The sequence below is a fragment of the Filobasidium floriforme genome, assembly GCF_021052385.1.
Source record: "Filobasidium floriforme strain CBS 6241 chromosome Unknown HD553scaffold_5, whole genome shotgun sequence".
NCBI lineage: Eukaryota > Fungi > Basidiomycota > Tremellomycetes > Filobasidiales > Filobasidiaceae > Filobasidium > Filobasidium floriforme.
Window position 1 is genome coordinate 349,520 of NW_025763626.1, and position 15,245 is coordinate 364,764.

At 54.2% G+C, this 15,245-nt stretch overlaps 4 protein-coding genes across 4 annotated transcripts; 2 read left to right on the plus strand and 2 right to left on the minus strand.

Moving 5' to 3' along the window:
- Positions 1-817: 817 nt before the first annotated feature.
- HD553DRAFT_281777 (mitochondrial cytochrome c peroxidase) lies at positions 818-3,015 on the minus strand. Its single transcript, XM_046178138.1, has 7 exons — positions 2,736-3,015; positions 2,392-2,641; positions 2,165-2,304; positions 1,836-2,065; positions 1,702-1,763; positions 1,393-1,630; positions 818-1,297 (listed from the first exon to the last, which is right to left on the minus strand). The coding sequence occupies exons 1-7, from the start codon at positions 2,835-2,837 to the stop codon at positions 1,189-1,191; spliced, it is 1,131 nt and encodes a 376-aa protein (XP_046038409.1). The 5' UTR covers positions 2,838-3,015; the 3' UTR covers positions 818-1,188.
- A 5,163-nt stretch (positions 3,016-8,178) lies between these two features.
- On the plus strand, positions 8,179-11,553 carry HD553DRAFT_185155 (uncharacterized protein). Its single transcript, XM_046176978.1, has 6 exons — positions 8,179-8,826; positions 8,891-9,381; positions 9,448-9,534; positions 9,593-9,647; positions 9,714-11,312; positions 11,376-11,553. Exons 1-5 carry the CDS (start codon positions 8,317-8,319, stop codon positions 11,112-11,114), a joined length of 2,544 nt encoding a protein of 847 aa, XP_046038410.1. The 5' UTR covers positions 8,179-8,316; the 3' UTR covers positions 11,115-11,312; positions 11,376-11,553.
- Positions 11,554-13,196, plus strand: HD553DRAFT_185156 (uncharacterized protein). Its single transcript, XM_046176979.1, has 2 exons — positions 11,554-11,915; positions 12,016-13,196. The coding sequence occupies exon 2, from the start codon at positions 12,029-12,031 to the stop codon at positions 13,049-13,051; it is 1,023 nt and encodes a 340-aa protein (XP_046038411.1). The 5' UTR covers positions 11,554-11,915; positions 12,016-12,028; the 3' UTR covers positions 13,052-13,196.
- Positions 13,032-15,132, minus strand: HD553DRAFT_185128 (WD40-repeat-containing domain protein). Its single transcript, XM_046176977.1, has 3 exons — positions 14,865-15,132; positions 13,762-14,797; positions 13,032-13,675 (listed from the first exon to the last, which is right to left on the minus strand). The coding sequence occupies exons 1-3, from the start codon at positions 15,064-15,066 to the stop codon at positions 13,342-13,344; spliced, it is 1,572 nt and encodes a 523-aa protein (XP_046038412.1). The 5' UTR covers positions 15,067-15,132; the 3' UTR covers positions 13,032-13,341.
- Positions 15,133-15,245: the final 113 nt, after the last annotated feature.

Below are 15,245 nucleotides of genomic sequence, written 5' to 3' on the forward strand. Positions count from 1 at the left end.
GAAAAAGCGAGTTTGATGTCGTGTCGTGTCGATGATGATGAAAGAGAGAGGATGGAGGGAGGGGCTTTCGATTTGCCCAAAGCGGGGCGTTCGATCTTATATATGTCCTCGTCAGCTAGCCGCGACGCCACTCGATCATGTCCGCACCGCCAAGTGGTGCTCGTGTGTGTGTGTGTGTGTTGTTTGTTGTCTGCTGCTGTTTCTGTGTATCACGTATCAGCCGGGGCTCTTCCTTGTTGTTGTGATCGCGTCTGATGATTCTGATGGCCTGATGGTCTGATCGCGAAACCAAGATGATCTGGGGTGCAGGACGACGAGCGTCGTCCCTTGTTGTTCCGCAGTCGACTCGCTTTCTCCGATTCTCCTTCGCCCACCGAGTTTCATCTCCTGGATCATGATCGAAAGGAGGGTCATCACCCCCGTCTCGCTGTGCTCTCCCTGCTCGAGCACCCTCCTTTCACTTGCCAAACCTTGATCGACTCTGATCAAAGTTTTCATCAAATACTTTGCCCCTGCCTTTCCCGCCCATCCTCTGCCGTTGCTGCCTCGCCGCCCGTGCCCCCGCCCCTCCTTGTCTCGCGCGAAACAAGATGAAACGCGTGAACCGGGAATGACTCTCGGCATCATTCCACCACCCAAGTTTTCTTTGTTCTCTCGACTTCGATGACCGAATTCCCTCACAAGCAACCAACTCGCAACTCGGTTTCGATCTAGGACCTAGTGGAATCAGAGTGGACTCGAACTCTACGGAGTTTGTAGACGTTTTATCGGCCTGACTTACCGTGTACTGCTCGCAACTACTCGTTGAAATATTCCATTCGAAACCACCGAGATCTCAACAAGCCTCGATTCATCAGACGCGCAGACGTGAACTGACACATCTCGATCACCAACCTCCTCAGCCGAAACGATCCACAATGTGTCACGCCCCTAATTTAGCTCCTTGCGACCCTTTGCCGAATCCAAAGTCGAGAAGTAAAATATAGAATAGACTAGGATAGGTATTTGACATCTACAAGACACTTTTTGTGACCGATCAAAGGGATATCATCAGGGTCGGTCCCTGAGGCAACAGTTCCGACGGCTCAAAGGTAGAACCGAGCTGAACCCGGCACGCCGAACCCGATTGCACGGGTTTGAGATGACAGTCCAGCTTGGGATCCCCTTCACGCATCACCCGAAGCTGGCTTAACGGGCAACATCCTGCTCGTCCATGGTCTTCAGGTGGTAAGGCTCGCTAGCAAACTGGGCCTTGGGAACACCCAACTCGATGAGCTTGTTGAAGACCTTGGCAAAGCTAGAGATCGAGAGAAACGACGAAAGTACAGTCATCAATAACCGTTTCTTTCGAGCGCATACGCTGAAACTGCAATCGGCATGACCTGAACTCACTCCTTGAAGAACAAATCCTGGTCCTCTGCGTAAGCCTTGGCGTGCTTCTTGAACTCCTTGTCCTTGGTCAGAGACATGTCCGAGGGCAACATCATCAACGACTTGGTCTTGCTGTCGGTGAACTGGGCGGGTCCGCCCCACTTCCTCCAGGACCACTTCTCGTCAAAGAGCAACTTGAAGTAGTCGTTGGTAAAGGTCGTAGGGGAGAAAGTCCAGGGACCGTCGAAACCGGATCGGTCTACGGTCGAGCGAGCAGCAAGTCAGCTCACTGTCCAATTGACAAAATACAACACTTTTCGTGACACTCACCGGTGTGGCATCGTCCCATAGCATGAGCACCGGACAAGGCGACAATCTCCTGGTCGTTGAAGCTATCCGACGAGAGATCCAACCGCATCAGCTTCTAAAGTTTCGGCATAAATCTGATTATCTGCCGGACTCACCCCATCCTGTAAAAGATGTCCCTCAAGTGGTCCTGAGCCTTGGAACCGTCGGGCAACCTGCCATCAGGCGTACAGTGGTGGTCGTAACCGTCGATCCTACCGGGCCTCCAGGGAACGATGGGGCCGGCGGCCTCTTGGACGGCACAGACACCACCGAGGGTCCACAAGTCACCGTAAGAGATCCAGGGGAACTCCTTCTTGATCTTCTCCATGTGGTCTCGAGCGATTCCCTGCGGAGGTTCATTTCGAGGACAAAGGAGGATGAGGAAGGCGTCGAGATGATTTGTCAGTGCTGACCTCTAGGCAGTGAATAGAGGAAGCAGACTCACGAGACCGTTGTTGGCACCGTGCTCCGACTCGGGCTTGAACCTCATGGTAGCGTAGTTGGAACCACCCGAGTTGTCGGCAGCGTTGTAGGTACCCGAAGCGTGCCAAGCGAGACGGATGAGGACGGGGGCGAGCGAGCCGTCTAGAGGAGAATGGTCATGGCTGTCAATCTCTATGCTGTCGAAGAGTTCGAGGCAGGAGGTGGTCTAGCCAGGGACCACGAGCTCACCATCGTAATCGTCGACCTCCAACATCTCGGCGATCCTGTTGTAAACCTTCTGGTAGTCCTCCTTCTTCTTCAACCCGAGTCCAGTCTTGGCCTCGGCGATCTGCTCGGCCTCTCGTCCGGCAGTCTTGAGCTCCTCGACCCTCTCAGCGGGGGTGGCATCGGTGCCGTAGAAGTAGTACCCACCAGCTCCCGCTACACCGGCAGCGAGAGCGGCCCAGATGAGGGTGTTGTTGCTAGACTTGGCAGCGGGCTATAGCGATACGAATACCGTACAGAGAGCGAGTTGTTAGTGAGACCGAACATCTGATGATACAAGCCTACCCGTAGCGTATCGTCGAACTTACCTCGGTAGCGTATCCTCGAACGGCGACCCTCGACCTGATAGCAGGTCGAATGGCCGAACGGGAAGCTCGGAGAGCGGGGGTGAAAGCAGAACGGAAAGACATCTTTGCTTCGTGTCTATGTGGTTGTACAGTAGAATCTAGAGTGATGTGCTACTTGAAGCAAGTATATGAATGTGTGCGAGCTGCTGTTATAGATGGTGAGAGATATGAACGAGTCGCGAGTCGAGGGGGGTATAGCCGCTGCTAGCTGCCAGGGCATGGCCCAATGGGCGACCAGTCGATTCATCACGCGCGCCACCGTTCCCATTCCCATTGACCGTAGACTTGTCGTCCCAAGGTGAACGGATTAGCCGGACGGGACGACTGGGCATCATCTCTCGTCTAGATTTCTCGATAGTCGGCAAAGGCGTAGTGACATGTTCGGCTTTGGGGAATGCCGTCTGGTTCGCTACGGTGATTCAATCGCCGTCAACTTGAACTCGGATCGTCCCACCCTTCACCAACCTATTCTGTATCGCTCGTCGATCTTTGAGAATCTCGCAGCGGAATACCTCCCCAAACCCGAAATTTCCGGCAATTGATACCGCACCTCGTGTCGGGGACTTTTATCATTTATCATCTCGCATCGGATGACCCGAAATCATCATAAACGAGCGCGAGCAAGCAAGCCAAGTCATAAATGGGATCTGGGTGTGATGATTAAGCAGATTTTCTGAGGCCAGCCTAAATCCACCAGTCCTCCTCGAAGGTCCGTCATCAGGTCGTTCCGCCTTACTCAGACAGGTCAGCGTTGTCGTGCCATTTTTATCGATTCCGATTCGGAGATCGATGAAAGCCTCGAGGTGTACGACGTGAAGATCTCGAACGCTCGCGAGGGTACATTGTGTCAATCAGACAACTTCAATCGAGATCTAGGCAAGGTCTGCCTACCGGCAGAGGCAATTGCTCGAGCTGGTCTCGACGTTCAGGCTTCGTGTCTCCAACTTCTCGCCTTTGAAACACATGTGGTCGGCCCCTCCACGTTTCTGTTCCACGTTGAACGTCCCTGAGATCCTACAGACCTCCAGATGAGGGCTGGTAATCTTCACCGTCGTTGATTCCGTCAGACACTTCATCGTGCGACATTTCATCCGTCGGCCGCGCTGGCCATCCAGGCAGAATCGTCGAATTAAACGAACCTTTTTACATCTGTAGAGTTGCATACGAACGCAGACCGTCCATCGGTCCAGCTTGGGATGCTGAGAGGAGTGGCGACAAGCATCTTGAAGAACGGGCGCGTAGCAGTAACGTACGCCTCCAGAAGCTACAAGAAGTAGCGGACCGCTTTCAGTGCTCAGAAACATATCGCACATTGACTGTCTGCCGCAACATGGCCCAGTAACGAGGGTCACAGCATCTTGGTGGGGCTTCGTTCGACGTTTCATATTGCGAGCCCTGTCAGGTTGCTGCCTCGCGCCTCGGGGGGTTTTCGAGCGTGCTGGTTTATCCGCGAGACGTTGCGGATTGACCCCATCTAACCTTAGAGATGAACACGGCATTTAGGATATACCGAGTAGATAAGGATGAAGGGGTCAGAGTCTTTCTCATGTGGAAGACCAACTTTGCTGGACCTAGAGAACTGGAGAGATGGGCCCGAAAGCAATTCACAGGGGTTGACGGGAGCAACTGGTGAGATGATGGGCGTACGGAGAGACGAAAGCCCCTTTTCCACTCCGTTAGATCATAGGGTACAAGCTATCGGGCTATTTTCTATGCCGTTTCATATTCCCTCTGTTCGTTCGAAACACTCAACTCGCGCAACTCTAAATGATATATGATTAAGCACGAAAGCCAATGACGAGCACAGCCTCGTGACACCCGAAATCACAAGTCGGACGACCATCTGAGACATCCGTCGTTGTTGTCGCGCGGAACCGAGAGGGATCTGCATTGCACTCAAGCGAGTGAAACCTAGCGCTAACGCTTGGACCCGAAAACACCGAATGCTTCTTTCGCCTTTGGAATCTTGATGAAGGTCCGTGCGTGGGGACAGGGTTTTCTCCGGGGATGGTGTGTTCCCGATCTTTGACGATGGCGCGATGGCTTGATGGATCAAAGTGGATCTTTGATCTTCGGGCAACAACAGTTCGCAACAACAAGGCGCAACGTGAGCGAATGTATGCTCGAATGCACGCAGCGTCAGTATTTCAGTGATCAGTGAGCCTTATATTACTTGGACATGAATTATGCAAGTGATCAATCCCCCTGCACCCAAAGTTCTCGGTTTGCGTGCAACATCTCCCGATTCTCACTCAGCACGAAAAAGACGAAGCATCAACGATCAGCGATCAAACCCGAAACCCCGGCTTCATCATACCTTTCCATCGCCTATCCTTTGGAACGCCCGAGACAATCATGTGATGACACACTCCCGACAAACAGTTCGAGGCACGTTCTCCAGGAGGTTTGGGCGCGGCTGGACCCATGAATTCGACGCTAGAAGAAGGACACGCCTGCGCGCCTGATGTGGTAGCCGGCTATGGCGTGAAACACGGGGGAATTGAGTGGATCAGCGGTTCCAGCAGCAGCGAGGAGGCGGCATGTCAGGAGGCAGGAGGACGGGGATCGGGGAGCAGGTTGTTCCTTTGCCCAGCGTCCAGCACAGCTTTCGTGATCTCGATCCGATTTCATCTTTCGCTCTCTGGGTCTGCTGCACTGCACTGCCGACTGGCTTGTCGCTCTTCGCCCCCGTGATCCTCTTGCTGGGTCTAGGCTCTGATCAAATCGAGTCACCTCCGTCGTACGTCGTACAGCAAATGGATCATATAAGGAGCAAGTCGCAAAAGTCGCCCCCCGTCGATCGACTCTGTCTTTACCAGCAACCAGCAATCAGCTCAGCATCAACACTCAACTCTCATCAAACACCGTACACAAAACCACTCGAACCCGCCTCGTAGACCACGTTAAAACCAATCTAAACGAGACGATTACAACCACATCGTCGCCCAACAACCGGAGTATCCAAATCTCAACCTCTCAAGGAGATACATCGCAACTCGATCGTCCAGGATCTGCTATCCACATCCACGCAGATACTGTCGTAAGTGCACGAGTAAAAGGATAATCAGCCGATGCATGTTAAAGCTGATGTCGGCACAAGCTGCCTTCACCCCCATTAGACCGCGATAGACTCGCTAGCAGTTAATGCCACTCCGCTACATCGCTAGAACTCCTGAGGTATGTATAGGCAACCAAGAATTCCGGGCAGACTAGAAGACAACTTACTCAGATCGACATCTGTGTTTTCAGATTCGTACAACCTACCAATTCCAATCGATAAACATCGTCCGTTCCCATCGCCACCCTGCTCGCCCAGACCTATCCACCTATATCTGCTAGTGACGCTCCGTCATCCGATCCTCGTGACAGATACCCGTATCTTTACAAATCGTTACTCGTCATCTGCCTGATTGGCCTCTTCTCGCTGAACCGAAGGCTACCCATTCCAAGGCTATCCAAGCAGCGAGCACCCGGTCGACGAGAAGAGCCTGTTGTTATCAAGGACCATACTCCTTGTTTCAATTCTGGGATCCCCGACTACTTACGCACCCCAACACGGTCCATCGACCCGAGATCGCCAATGGTCAGAAGCAAGAACTCTTCTCTTAACTACGACACATCCACCGACTCCATTCCTCGCTACGCCGCCGGATACAAAGTCATGCGGCAGGTACCGGCTCACATCGCCAGCGTCAAGGACTATGTCCGACTGAAAGAAAAGGCCCGGATCATGCGGGATAGTTACATGCATTACGAGGAGTATGCCCAGATCATGCCGACCATCGTTGCTTCTGCCAAGGGTAGGCCTGGCGAGACCAACAGCGCTGACGAGGAGGATCAGGTCGAGGATGGCGTCACTCCTGGGTCGGCGGACGAGCCGAACCCTACCCAGCATCAACAGAGAATGTCCGTCGGTCAGCCCGTCGATCTGACCGAGCCTTCTGACCCGCGGCTGTCCATGACAGAAAGAGCTGATCGCGATGATCAGAGCGTCATGCTCGGCGCGTTGGCGCACGGTCTGCTCGACCCGAGCTCGACCTCCTCCACAGCCAGGCATGCACCTGCATGTCGGGATCGCTGCAGCTCCTGCGACCAAGTGCAACCTAATATTCCCCAAGACATCGAGATGACGGATGTCGACCGAGCCGAAGACGTCGCATTCATGCTTGAGCCCGGTCGACCTGTACCCGATCTTCGCAACGTAGGCATTCCGCGCCACTCGCGAATCGTCGACACGTACATTCCAGACGACGTGCAGGTCCATAGACCGAACAGCGTTGCTCCTCCTCCGAGTAAGAGTCCGGGCTTTCGCAACTTAAGTGACATGTCTCAGTTCAGTCAAAGGGTCTCGGATCTCGGTCTCACACGCGAAGCTACCCAACTATCTTTCCGCGACATGCGATCCGACGCAGGTCTTGCGCCTGCGCTAGCTATCAATCCGCCTCCCCAGCCTCGGGCAGACGTCTCTTCCTCGGTCGGATGGAACAACGCCCGTCTCAAACTCTCCCAAAACACTCGCCCCACAACCTCGAACAATGTTGCCCGAGACTCGACCTCTGGACTCGGTATCTTTAACATAGCCGAAAGGGAGGCAAGGGCCACCTCGCCCGCTTCCCTGTTCCGAGCCACATCGACCGTCGCGCTTCCCGAAGTCTCGACTGATGATAGCGGAGACGGCTATTCGGACGAGTTGGGCAGCTCTGACGATGAAGACGGTGACGACGTCGAGGAAGAGGAGCCGGACGAAGACGAAGACGACGGTATCCTTTCCGGGGGAGAGGGTCGTCCCGGTACCCCGCTCAGCGTCAAGCTCTGCGGCTCGGATGACGGCAGGTATGAACATTCATCTGGACACGAGTCCGATGAAAACGAGACCACCGCTTCCCAGTCGGCATCCGAGTCCGAAGCAGAAATGAACTCTGCCTCCGTACCGCATCGTACAATCAGGCAACTCAACGACTTGTCACCGGTAGCAAATGATGCTGGTTTGCAGAATAAGCTCAGGCTGAACAACGTGTTAGGAGCGGTCCCTGTTGGACGCAACAACCTTCGCCAACCGCATATCATCGCTAGATCCAAGCAAAGCTTCCAACCCTCCTTGGTCGTAGGAAAAGCCGGTGGCGCCGATGAGAATTCTCGACAGCCACCTTGTGCCCATGGCGCCGAGTCGGGTTTACGATTCCCTTGTCCCACCTGTGACAGAAGAGATTCTGCTCCGTTCCGCCCCGGACCACAAAGGCAGAGCAACAAGCTCACGGGTCCCACCTTCGGGCGGGATGGGACCCATGAAGAAATCCGAAAGCGAAGTCTCCCCAGGGGATTCGCGCACGATACCCAACAGCAATCAGAAGTAGATTCAACGTCAACTAGGGCCGTGATGTCAACTTCCCCCATGTTCAGACATGTTCGGGAGGCATCCACCGACGCGGAATTCTATCTGGCATGGGTGGCGGCACTCGAAGACCTGAAAAGGCATTATCCCAAGTCTGAAGAACCTACATATGACCCTACCTCTGCCGTCTACTACGCAAGGTTCGTCAAGATGGACACAGCCAAGACAGAGAATAGAACAAAACTATGGACCGTCGACAAGGCCCGGCGGGAAGTCGACGAGCAATTGCGCCGAAAGCGGCTCCAGGAGAAGCAAACCGATCAAGCGACTATCGTGCAAGAGCCAGCGATCGTATCCGCTGACGTATCGGATCTATCTCCTCCGATGACAGAGGCCCAGTCCCCGGAGATCTCGACGATCGATGACAGCTGGATGGAAGACTCCACCGGTGTATTGGGGGCCGGTCCCGTCTCAAAAAAGGCATTCGGTAAACGCAAGAAGAAACAGCAACGCAGAAAAGCTAAGAAGCCGATGGAGCAGCATAGAATCACCGGTGCTGCTCGACATTCAAGTCACGAAGATTCGGAGAGTGAAGCGTCGGACGTGGACATATTGGCATTGGTGGCGACAAAACTGGCCAAAGAAGAGGTAGACAGTCCGGCATCAGCGACTGCTGATAGCAGACGATTTGAACCGGTATGCGGCGAGAAGGATTCTCCGGTTAGTAAATCTTGTCCGTCGGACATTCAAGCAACGAGACTGAGTTGTCCCCGTTGCTTCTCAGAAGCCCGACACCTCACAGCTCCAAGCGAAGTCCCTACCCACAAAGGCACTCGAACGGACTCACATCACTCCCCTTACACCTGATCTCACATCTGAGTCGCCCGGTCAAGCGCAACGCACGCCACCGGCGACTCCGCACCCTTCCGTAAGACCTGGCGATGAGAAACGTGAGACTGGCACTTCCGAGATTTATCTGCCTACCGAGAAGAGGGATGGGGCATCATTCACTGTCGTCAAATCCGGACGCGAGAGCGTTTCAGATCACCAACGCAATCGGGAGTCTACTACCTCGTGCCGACCACCTTCCGGGCCCGCCAAACAATCCGTGTCGCAACTGCATGTCGACAGAGGCACTTCATCGGTCCCTTTAGCACAATCGGATCTTCAGGAGGGAGCATACATCAGTCGACATCCACAAACTGGAGAGGAGATCGTGGTCTTCCCTGGACCACGCCCGAGGCCACCGTATGAAAGGTCTCTTTTTGTTACAGGGTTAGTCAGCGCAGAGGAGATGCGGAACGAAACAATGTGACCTGATCGCTTTTTTTCTGAATATAGGATAAGGAAGAATTCTAGCGTAGATCCTGGAACTATGAGACGCATTCTCCGCGACCATTTCAGTGCTTTCTACCCTGTGGAAAGAATGTAAGTCGCATATTGTTGAAGAAACGCTTCGAGACAGGGCTGATCTTCCTCTCGACAGAAACCTGGTTGCCGATACCACTGCAGCTGTCTACAACGCCTTTGTCTCTATCGATGTGAGCTGCTTGATCTGAGCGTGTACGACATGTAAGCTGATTTCGACGTTTACGCGCTTTCCTTAGACCCGCGAGCATGCTTTGAGTCTGATCGACAACCCACAGGCCAGGGTGTTGCTTTACAACACCGGGACTTTCGGCGAATGGACCGGTGACGAGGTGAAAGACGCGCTGAAGATTGAGATGGTTCAAGGGACTCGGCCGTTGTACATCAAGCTCAACAAGACTTCTGGCCCCCGAAACGGATTTCATCCTCTGTCTCGGATAGGAAGACCGGTCGGCGACAAGGTCGTGTATGAGAGATATCTGGAGTATGCCGGCTCCGACGAAAGGCGCAAGAAGTACCGCATACGTCATCGTGTCGACCTTTCCGCCAACACGCTATGCCCCGATGAATACGAGAGAGAACGAAACATGCGCTCTTTCTATGGCAACGACGTAGCGACTATAGAGCCTCTAGTCCTCGACGTGAAATCGGCTGCCTCCGATGAAGCTGCAATGCGTTTGCTCTGCGAGCCTTTTGGCGACATTGAAACAATGACGCCCTCGATCAGCTCTCGAGGGGATCAAGGAGGTTTTAACGTCAAATACTGGGATCGAGACGGCTCACTGAGGGCATCGCAGCAGCTTAGACTTCTCAACGGAGTCGTCTGTTACGTGCCCAAGCCTGATACCGCAACGTCAGCCCCTACAGACTTGAGCCCCCAACGTGTCCTAGCCAACCAAAGTCAGGGGCCGATGGCTTCAAGAGATGGCATCCGCAACTCTTCGGTCGAACGTACAAAGGTTAAACCTGCTTCTCCCAACGGAACAGAGCATCGCGCGCTTCAGTCTACTATCGCTCTCGCTGAAGAATGGCCGGCCTTGCCAAGAGCTCAACGAGGCGATAGCTTGCCGTCCCTACACACATCTGATGTCGATATGGATCCGCCTGTAGGCCACGGAAAGGAAGTCAAGATGCTGAGTCCAGTCGAAGAGGAGCCAGTGGATGCTTCAGACTCGTTCGAAGAGACTGCCTCGAGCACTCTCCCACGGGAACAGAAACTCGCAAGTACAACAGTCGCCGACCGTCTTCCACCGTCGCCAGGAGCGCTCTCTTCCTCTGCGACATCTGAGTCCAAACCGTCCATTGTGTTGAAGACCCCGAAGAACATTCCTAGACCCGTGGATAATGCCGTCACCCCTTCATCGCTAGGGCTCACCCACATACCTGCGCTGGATACCAAAGAGGACGGGATGTCGTCGAACCCGGTTGTAGACCCCTTCCTCGCCCATAGACCGACTCCCATTGTCTCTCTAGGAAGTTCGGAGCAAAGTAAAACACCCAACAGCCTCGGATCCGCTGCAAAGCGCATGAGTTTGGAGATCAGCAATCTGTCCATTCACGATACGGAGGATACGGTACGCGAGCGCTTCAAGCCTTATGGCCGGGTGGTGAGTTTTTCTGCTCAATCCCAGCGATATTGACCCCTGATGAAGCCAATCTTTAATCAGACGGCCGTTAACGTCTTTGATCAAGGCGGTGGTCTTCCACGCCGAGCCACTGTATCGTTTACGTCTGTCGCTTCCGCACGTCACGCTGCAAGTCGGGAGAACTGCCGTATCGTCGGTGACGAACAACGGCAAGCCGTTCCTATGTCAAAGCGAATCGGAGAGGCAGATGAAGTGAGTCGCAGAAACGAAAGTATCCAACTCACTCGACTAACCATCGTGCCCGTGCAATCACAGATACAAGTGGACAAGGGGGAAGGTCCGCCCGAACCAGACACACTGTCGTTTTTGTGTGGTTCGCACAGCGAGCCTCACATCTTTGCCCTTAAACATGATGCAAGCCATGAACTATTAGACGTTGAACCGAACGATACAAAGGCTGGCCGCAAGCGGTCCAGAAGTGATCCCGGGCGAGACACACCAGTTGCAATGGAGGCGGAGGCAATCCTCTCGGATGATTCAAAATCTGAAACCGCGCTAGAGGACGCCTTGGCGCATGGGGAAGAGCTAAACCCTTCTGTCGCGATGGTCGAACATGAAGCTCGGGCCTATCCATCGATACGAGGCATGTCTGAGACGATCAGACAAGACTATCGTTATCCAGCGCCTCAAGTCACCGCCGACATTCTCCATCACGAAGAGATGGCGCGAAGATTATCGGAAGCCAATATAATGCTGGCTCAATGGCATACCTGGGCCGTTCGAAACGGTCTTCCAGTCCCACCCCTTTCCGGATTCCCACCAGTACATAGCACCGTTCAACAACCTCAGTTCAATGTGAGTGATGTGCTCAGAGATTTGAGGGTCTCTTTAGCTCAAACCTTCCCGCTCGGTAGCCGCTTTACGGACGAAATCATATGGCTTCTCCGCTCGAAAGCCAGAACGTTGACATGCCCCACCCTCACCTCAAGTGGGAAAATGAAGCCGACCATCAACGCCAAAGGTTTGCGTTACCACCTCAAGAGATTTCTTTCGCCGAAAGGAATCTCGACCCTTCCCGAGGTCTCGATTCACAGCTCCGACAATCGCCTGACTCATACCAGGTCGAGATCCCTCAGATCTACCCTGAGGCGCCGGCTTCCGAGGATTCTCCAGGTGTACAACATCCCCACTCGGTAGGCGGTAAGCTCCAGCCAGTCAGAGTCATTGATACTCCACAAGGTCTCTACGCATTGTACGACCGAACCGAATTGTTGGAATACAAGAAAACGATACCTCACGAAGAGGTACCTGAAGAGGAATACTTACAGGCGGAATCAAACACCCTGTACCCTATCTGGAGCGGAGGTCATCCACCGGAGAAACATACGCAATGGCAGACCGCTTCGAGCGAGGCTCAGTATAGGCAGTCTTTCGAGACCGAAGATGGCAGCAACCAGAGAACAGAGACCGCCCTTCTTCCTCCTACCCCGCAAAGCTCGCGACTGGAGGAGTTCGATCATGGCTTCAGCTATCGATCCTATCACGATGTACGCTTCGAGCGCGGGATGCAATCGGAGGGTCTTCCGTATCAGACGCCACGACATGGGCGCGAATCTCCCTTCATTCACCACCCTATGCCCTTGCCGAGACCGCAAGCTTTCGAGCCACGCTTCAACATGTATACGCCAACACCGGCACCACGGGAATTCGCCACTGCACATGCTCATCACAGTGCCACCACGGTGATGGGGACGATTGCTGCTACTACGAACAGCTTACATCAGCCTCACAGGTACACCGCCTCCGTTCGCGTGCCCGGCCTGCGTCAGCAACCCGGAACGGATCACGCCCACAACTCGTACCACAGCGGGAGCGGTCAACGGTTCGGCACCTCTACTGGATATCGCGGTTCTGGCAGCCACAGACGTGGCTTTGGCAAGCGCGGCAGCCAGGCCTACGAGACGCACCAGTATCGCAACGTCAACCAGTAGCAGGCCAGATGGTTTAGGTTTAGATTTTTCGAACTTTCCGTAGTTTTCCCATCGTGCCGAGTTGCAGTGCATGTCAATCGAGCCGTGCTCTTGGATGTTCAGCCACATCATACATCGTCCACTCTTTTTAACATCGAGTCGCCTTGTTATCGTGTCTCGATATGACAAAGTTCGATCGAGCCGGCTAGCTATATGATGACATGGGTAAAGATACATATTAACATTGATGACACGCCCTGAAGATCCACGTCCGTTACACCGCATCCATCCGGAAGGACAGCTCACCAGTCCTAGGCCGAGATGGTCTTGAAGATGTTGAAACCATCCGCCGCCGTGGTCGACACCATACCAGGAATCTGAGCGTGCCAGTGCACCTCCTTGATGTGCTTCTGCCCCTGGTGGACGAACAGCAGTTGCGGGGGGACGACGATCCCGCCGTTGCTCTCGTTGAGCTTTTTGGTAGCGGCCTCTTCCTCATCGGCTTCGACAGAGAGATCCCAGAGCGAGACCGAGTCATCGTCTGAAGCTGCAGCCAAGACTGAGGTATCGGTCGGGTGCCACTCGATCGACGTGATGGGCTTGTTGTGCCATGTAAAGTGAGCGACCGGTGCAGGTTGTGCGAGGCTATGAAAGGTCGAGGAGAAAAGAGAGACTTTGGTGAGCTTTATGGGTTCTACCTCGGCACACACTTGACACTCCTATCGACTCACCCTCCTTTCAAGTTTCGCAGATCCCACACCTTGATCCCACCCTCGTCTCCTCCCGAACACAACAGGTATTCGACGCCGGTATTCCAGCTGATCACGTTGACATCCTCGTCGTGCGCCTCGGTTATCCCGGTCACGCTCTTCCTGTTCTTGACCCTGACGTCCCATACCCGTACGCTTCGGTCAGCCGAGCACGAGGCGAATACAGTGCTTTCTGATGGCGACCATTGGAGGTCTTCGATCGACGAGGTATGCGAGAGGAAAGGTTTGGGTTGAGTGGTAAACCCGGTTGGGGTCAAGGAGGTATGGTAGATCTGGGAAGCGATGTCTCCGGTCAAGAGTTTGAGATCCGAGGTCGAGCTAGAGGCAGGGGACCAGTCGAGCGCAAACCCTTCGTTCTTGCCGTGGTTGGTAATGGTATGGATGGGACGCTTGCTTTTATCCGTTCGGGGCAGGGCGGTCGATGGGCTCGCGAGCTGATCAATCATCGGTCGAACGTCAAAGATGTGGACTTTACCCGTTTCCGCCATGGTGGCGACGTGGTAAGGCGTCCCAGACGCAGGTAGACCGGTGGAGCTCGGTTGCTTTTGGGCTCGGATTCGGTTAACACCGCCGACATGGGGGATGGAGAGGAACTCGAGATGAGCGTCCTCGTCGTAATCGTCAACATCCTCGTCCTCTTCCTCGTCGTCACTCTCTTCTGCCCGGGTCCTGCTTAAACCCCCCCACTTCATGACGACCACCTCATCCTTGCTCTTTCCCATTCCGTCGCTCGAACCGTCCTGCCCCGACTGCGTCCCCGCAACGACCCAGGCGGTGTGCGGGAACTTGTTCCTCTCCCAACCGAGGTCGTCCCGGAGCACGTCAAACGAGAGACAAGGCCAGGTGTAGGCGAGCTGATGCAGAGCCTGGTAAACCGAGTAATCGGGCTCGAGGATCTCTTCGGCGGTGAGAGGACGAGAGACGCCGGGAATATAAGGTTCCTTTTCCGGCTGAGTAGGTTCCGCTTCCTCATCCTCGATCGCACCAATCATCTCGACTGCAGGTCAGGCATGTCCAGTAAATACCGTGCAGAGTAGACCCGTACGCTGCCTCGAGAAACTTACTGTCTTCGTCCCCATTGACATCGTCGTCCTCGACGACATCGTGCTCGATCACCTCGCCATCGCTCTCCTCTTCATCACCCCACTGATCCTCAAACTCGCCCATACCCTCATCATCGGCCTTCTGCGTCGGTTGACCGTCGTTGGCCTGTCGGAGCTGCTTGGCCGCCCGTTCTTCGCTTTGATCGTTGGCTCGTTTGGACATGTTGACGATAAAAACTGCTGGTAGCTCGATCGATGCCGGGCTGTATACCTTTTGAGAAAGGATATCGAAATTCTCGACTCGATCAAGTCCGACACTTCGAGCAATCATCATGCATTGCTCTGCTACTTTTTGTGGACGAGATCACGTGACGATATGGGGAGTCTACACAAAGTAAATAT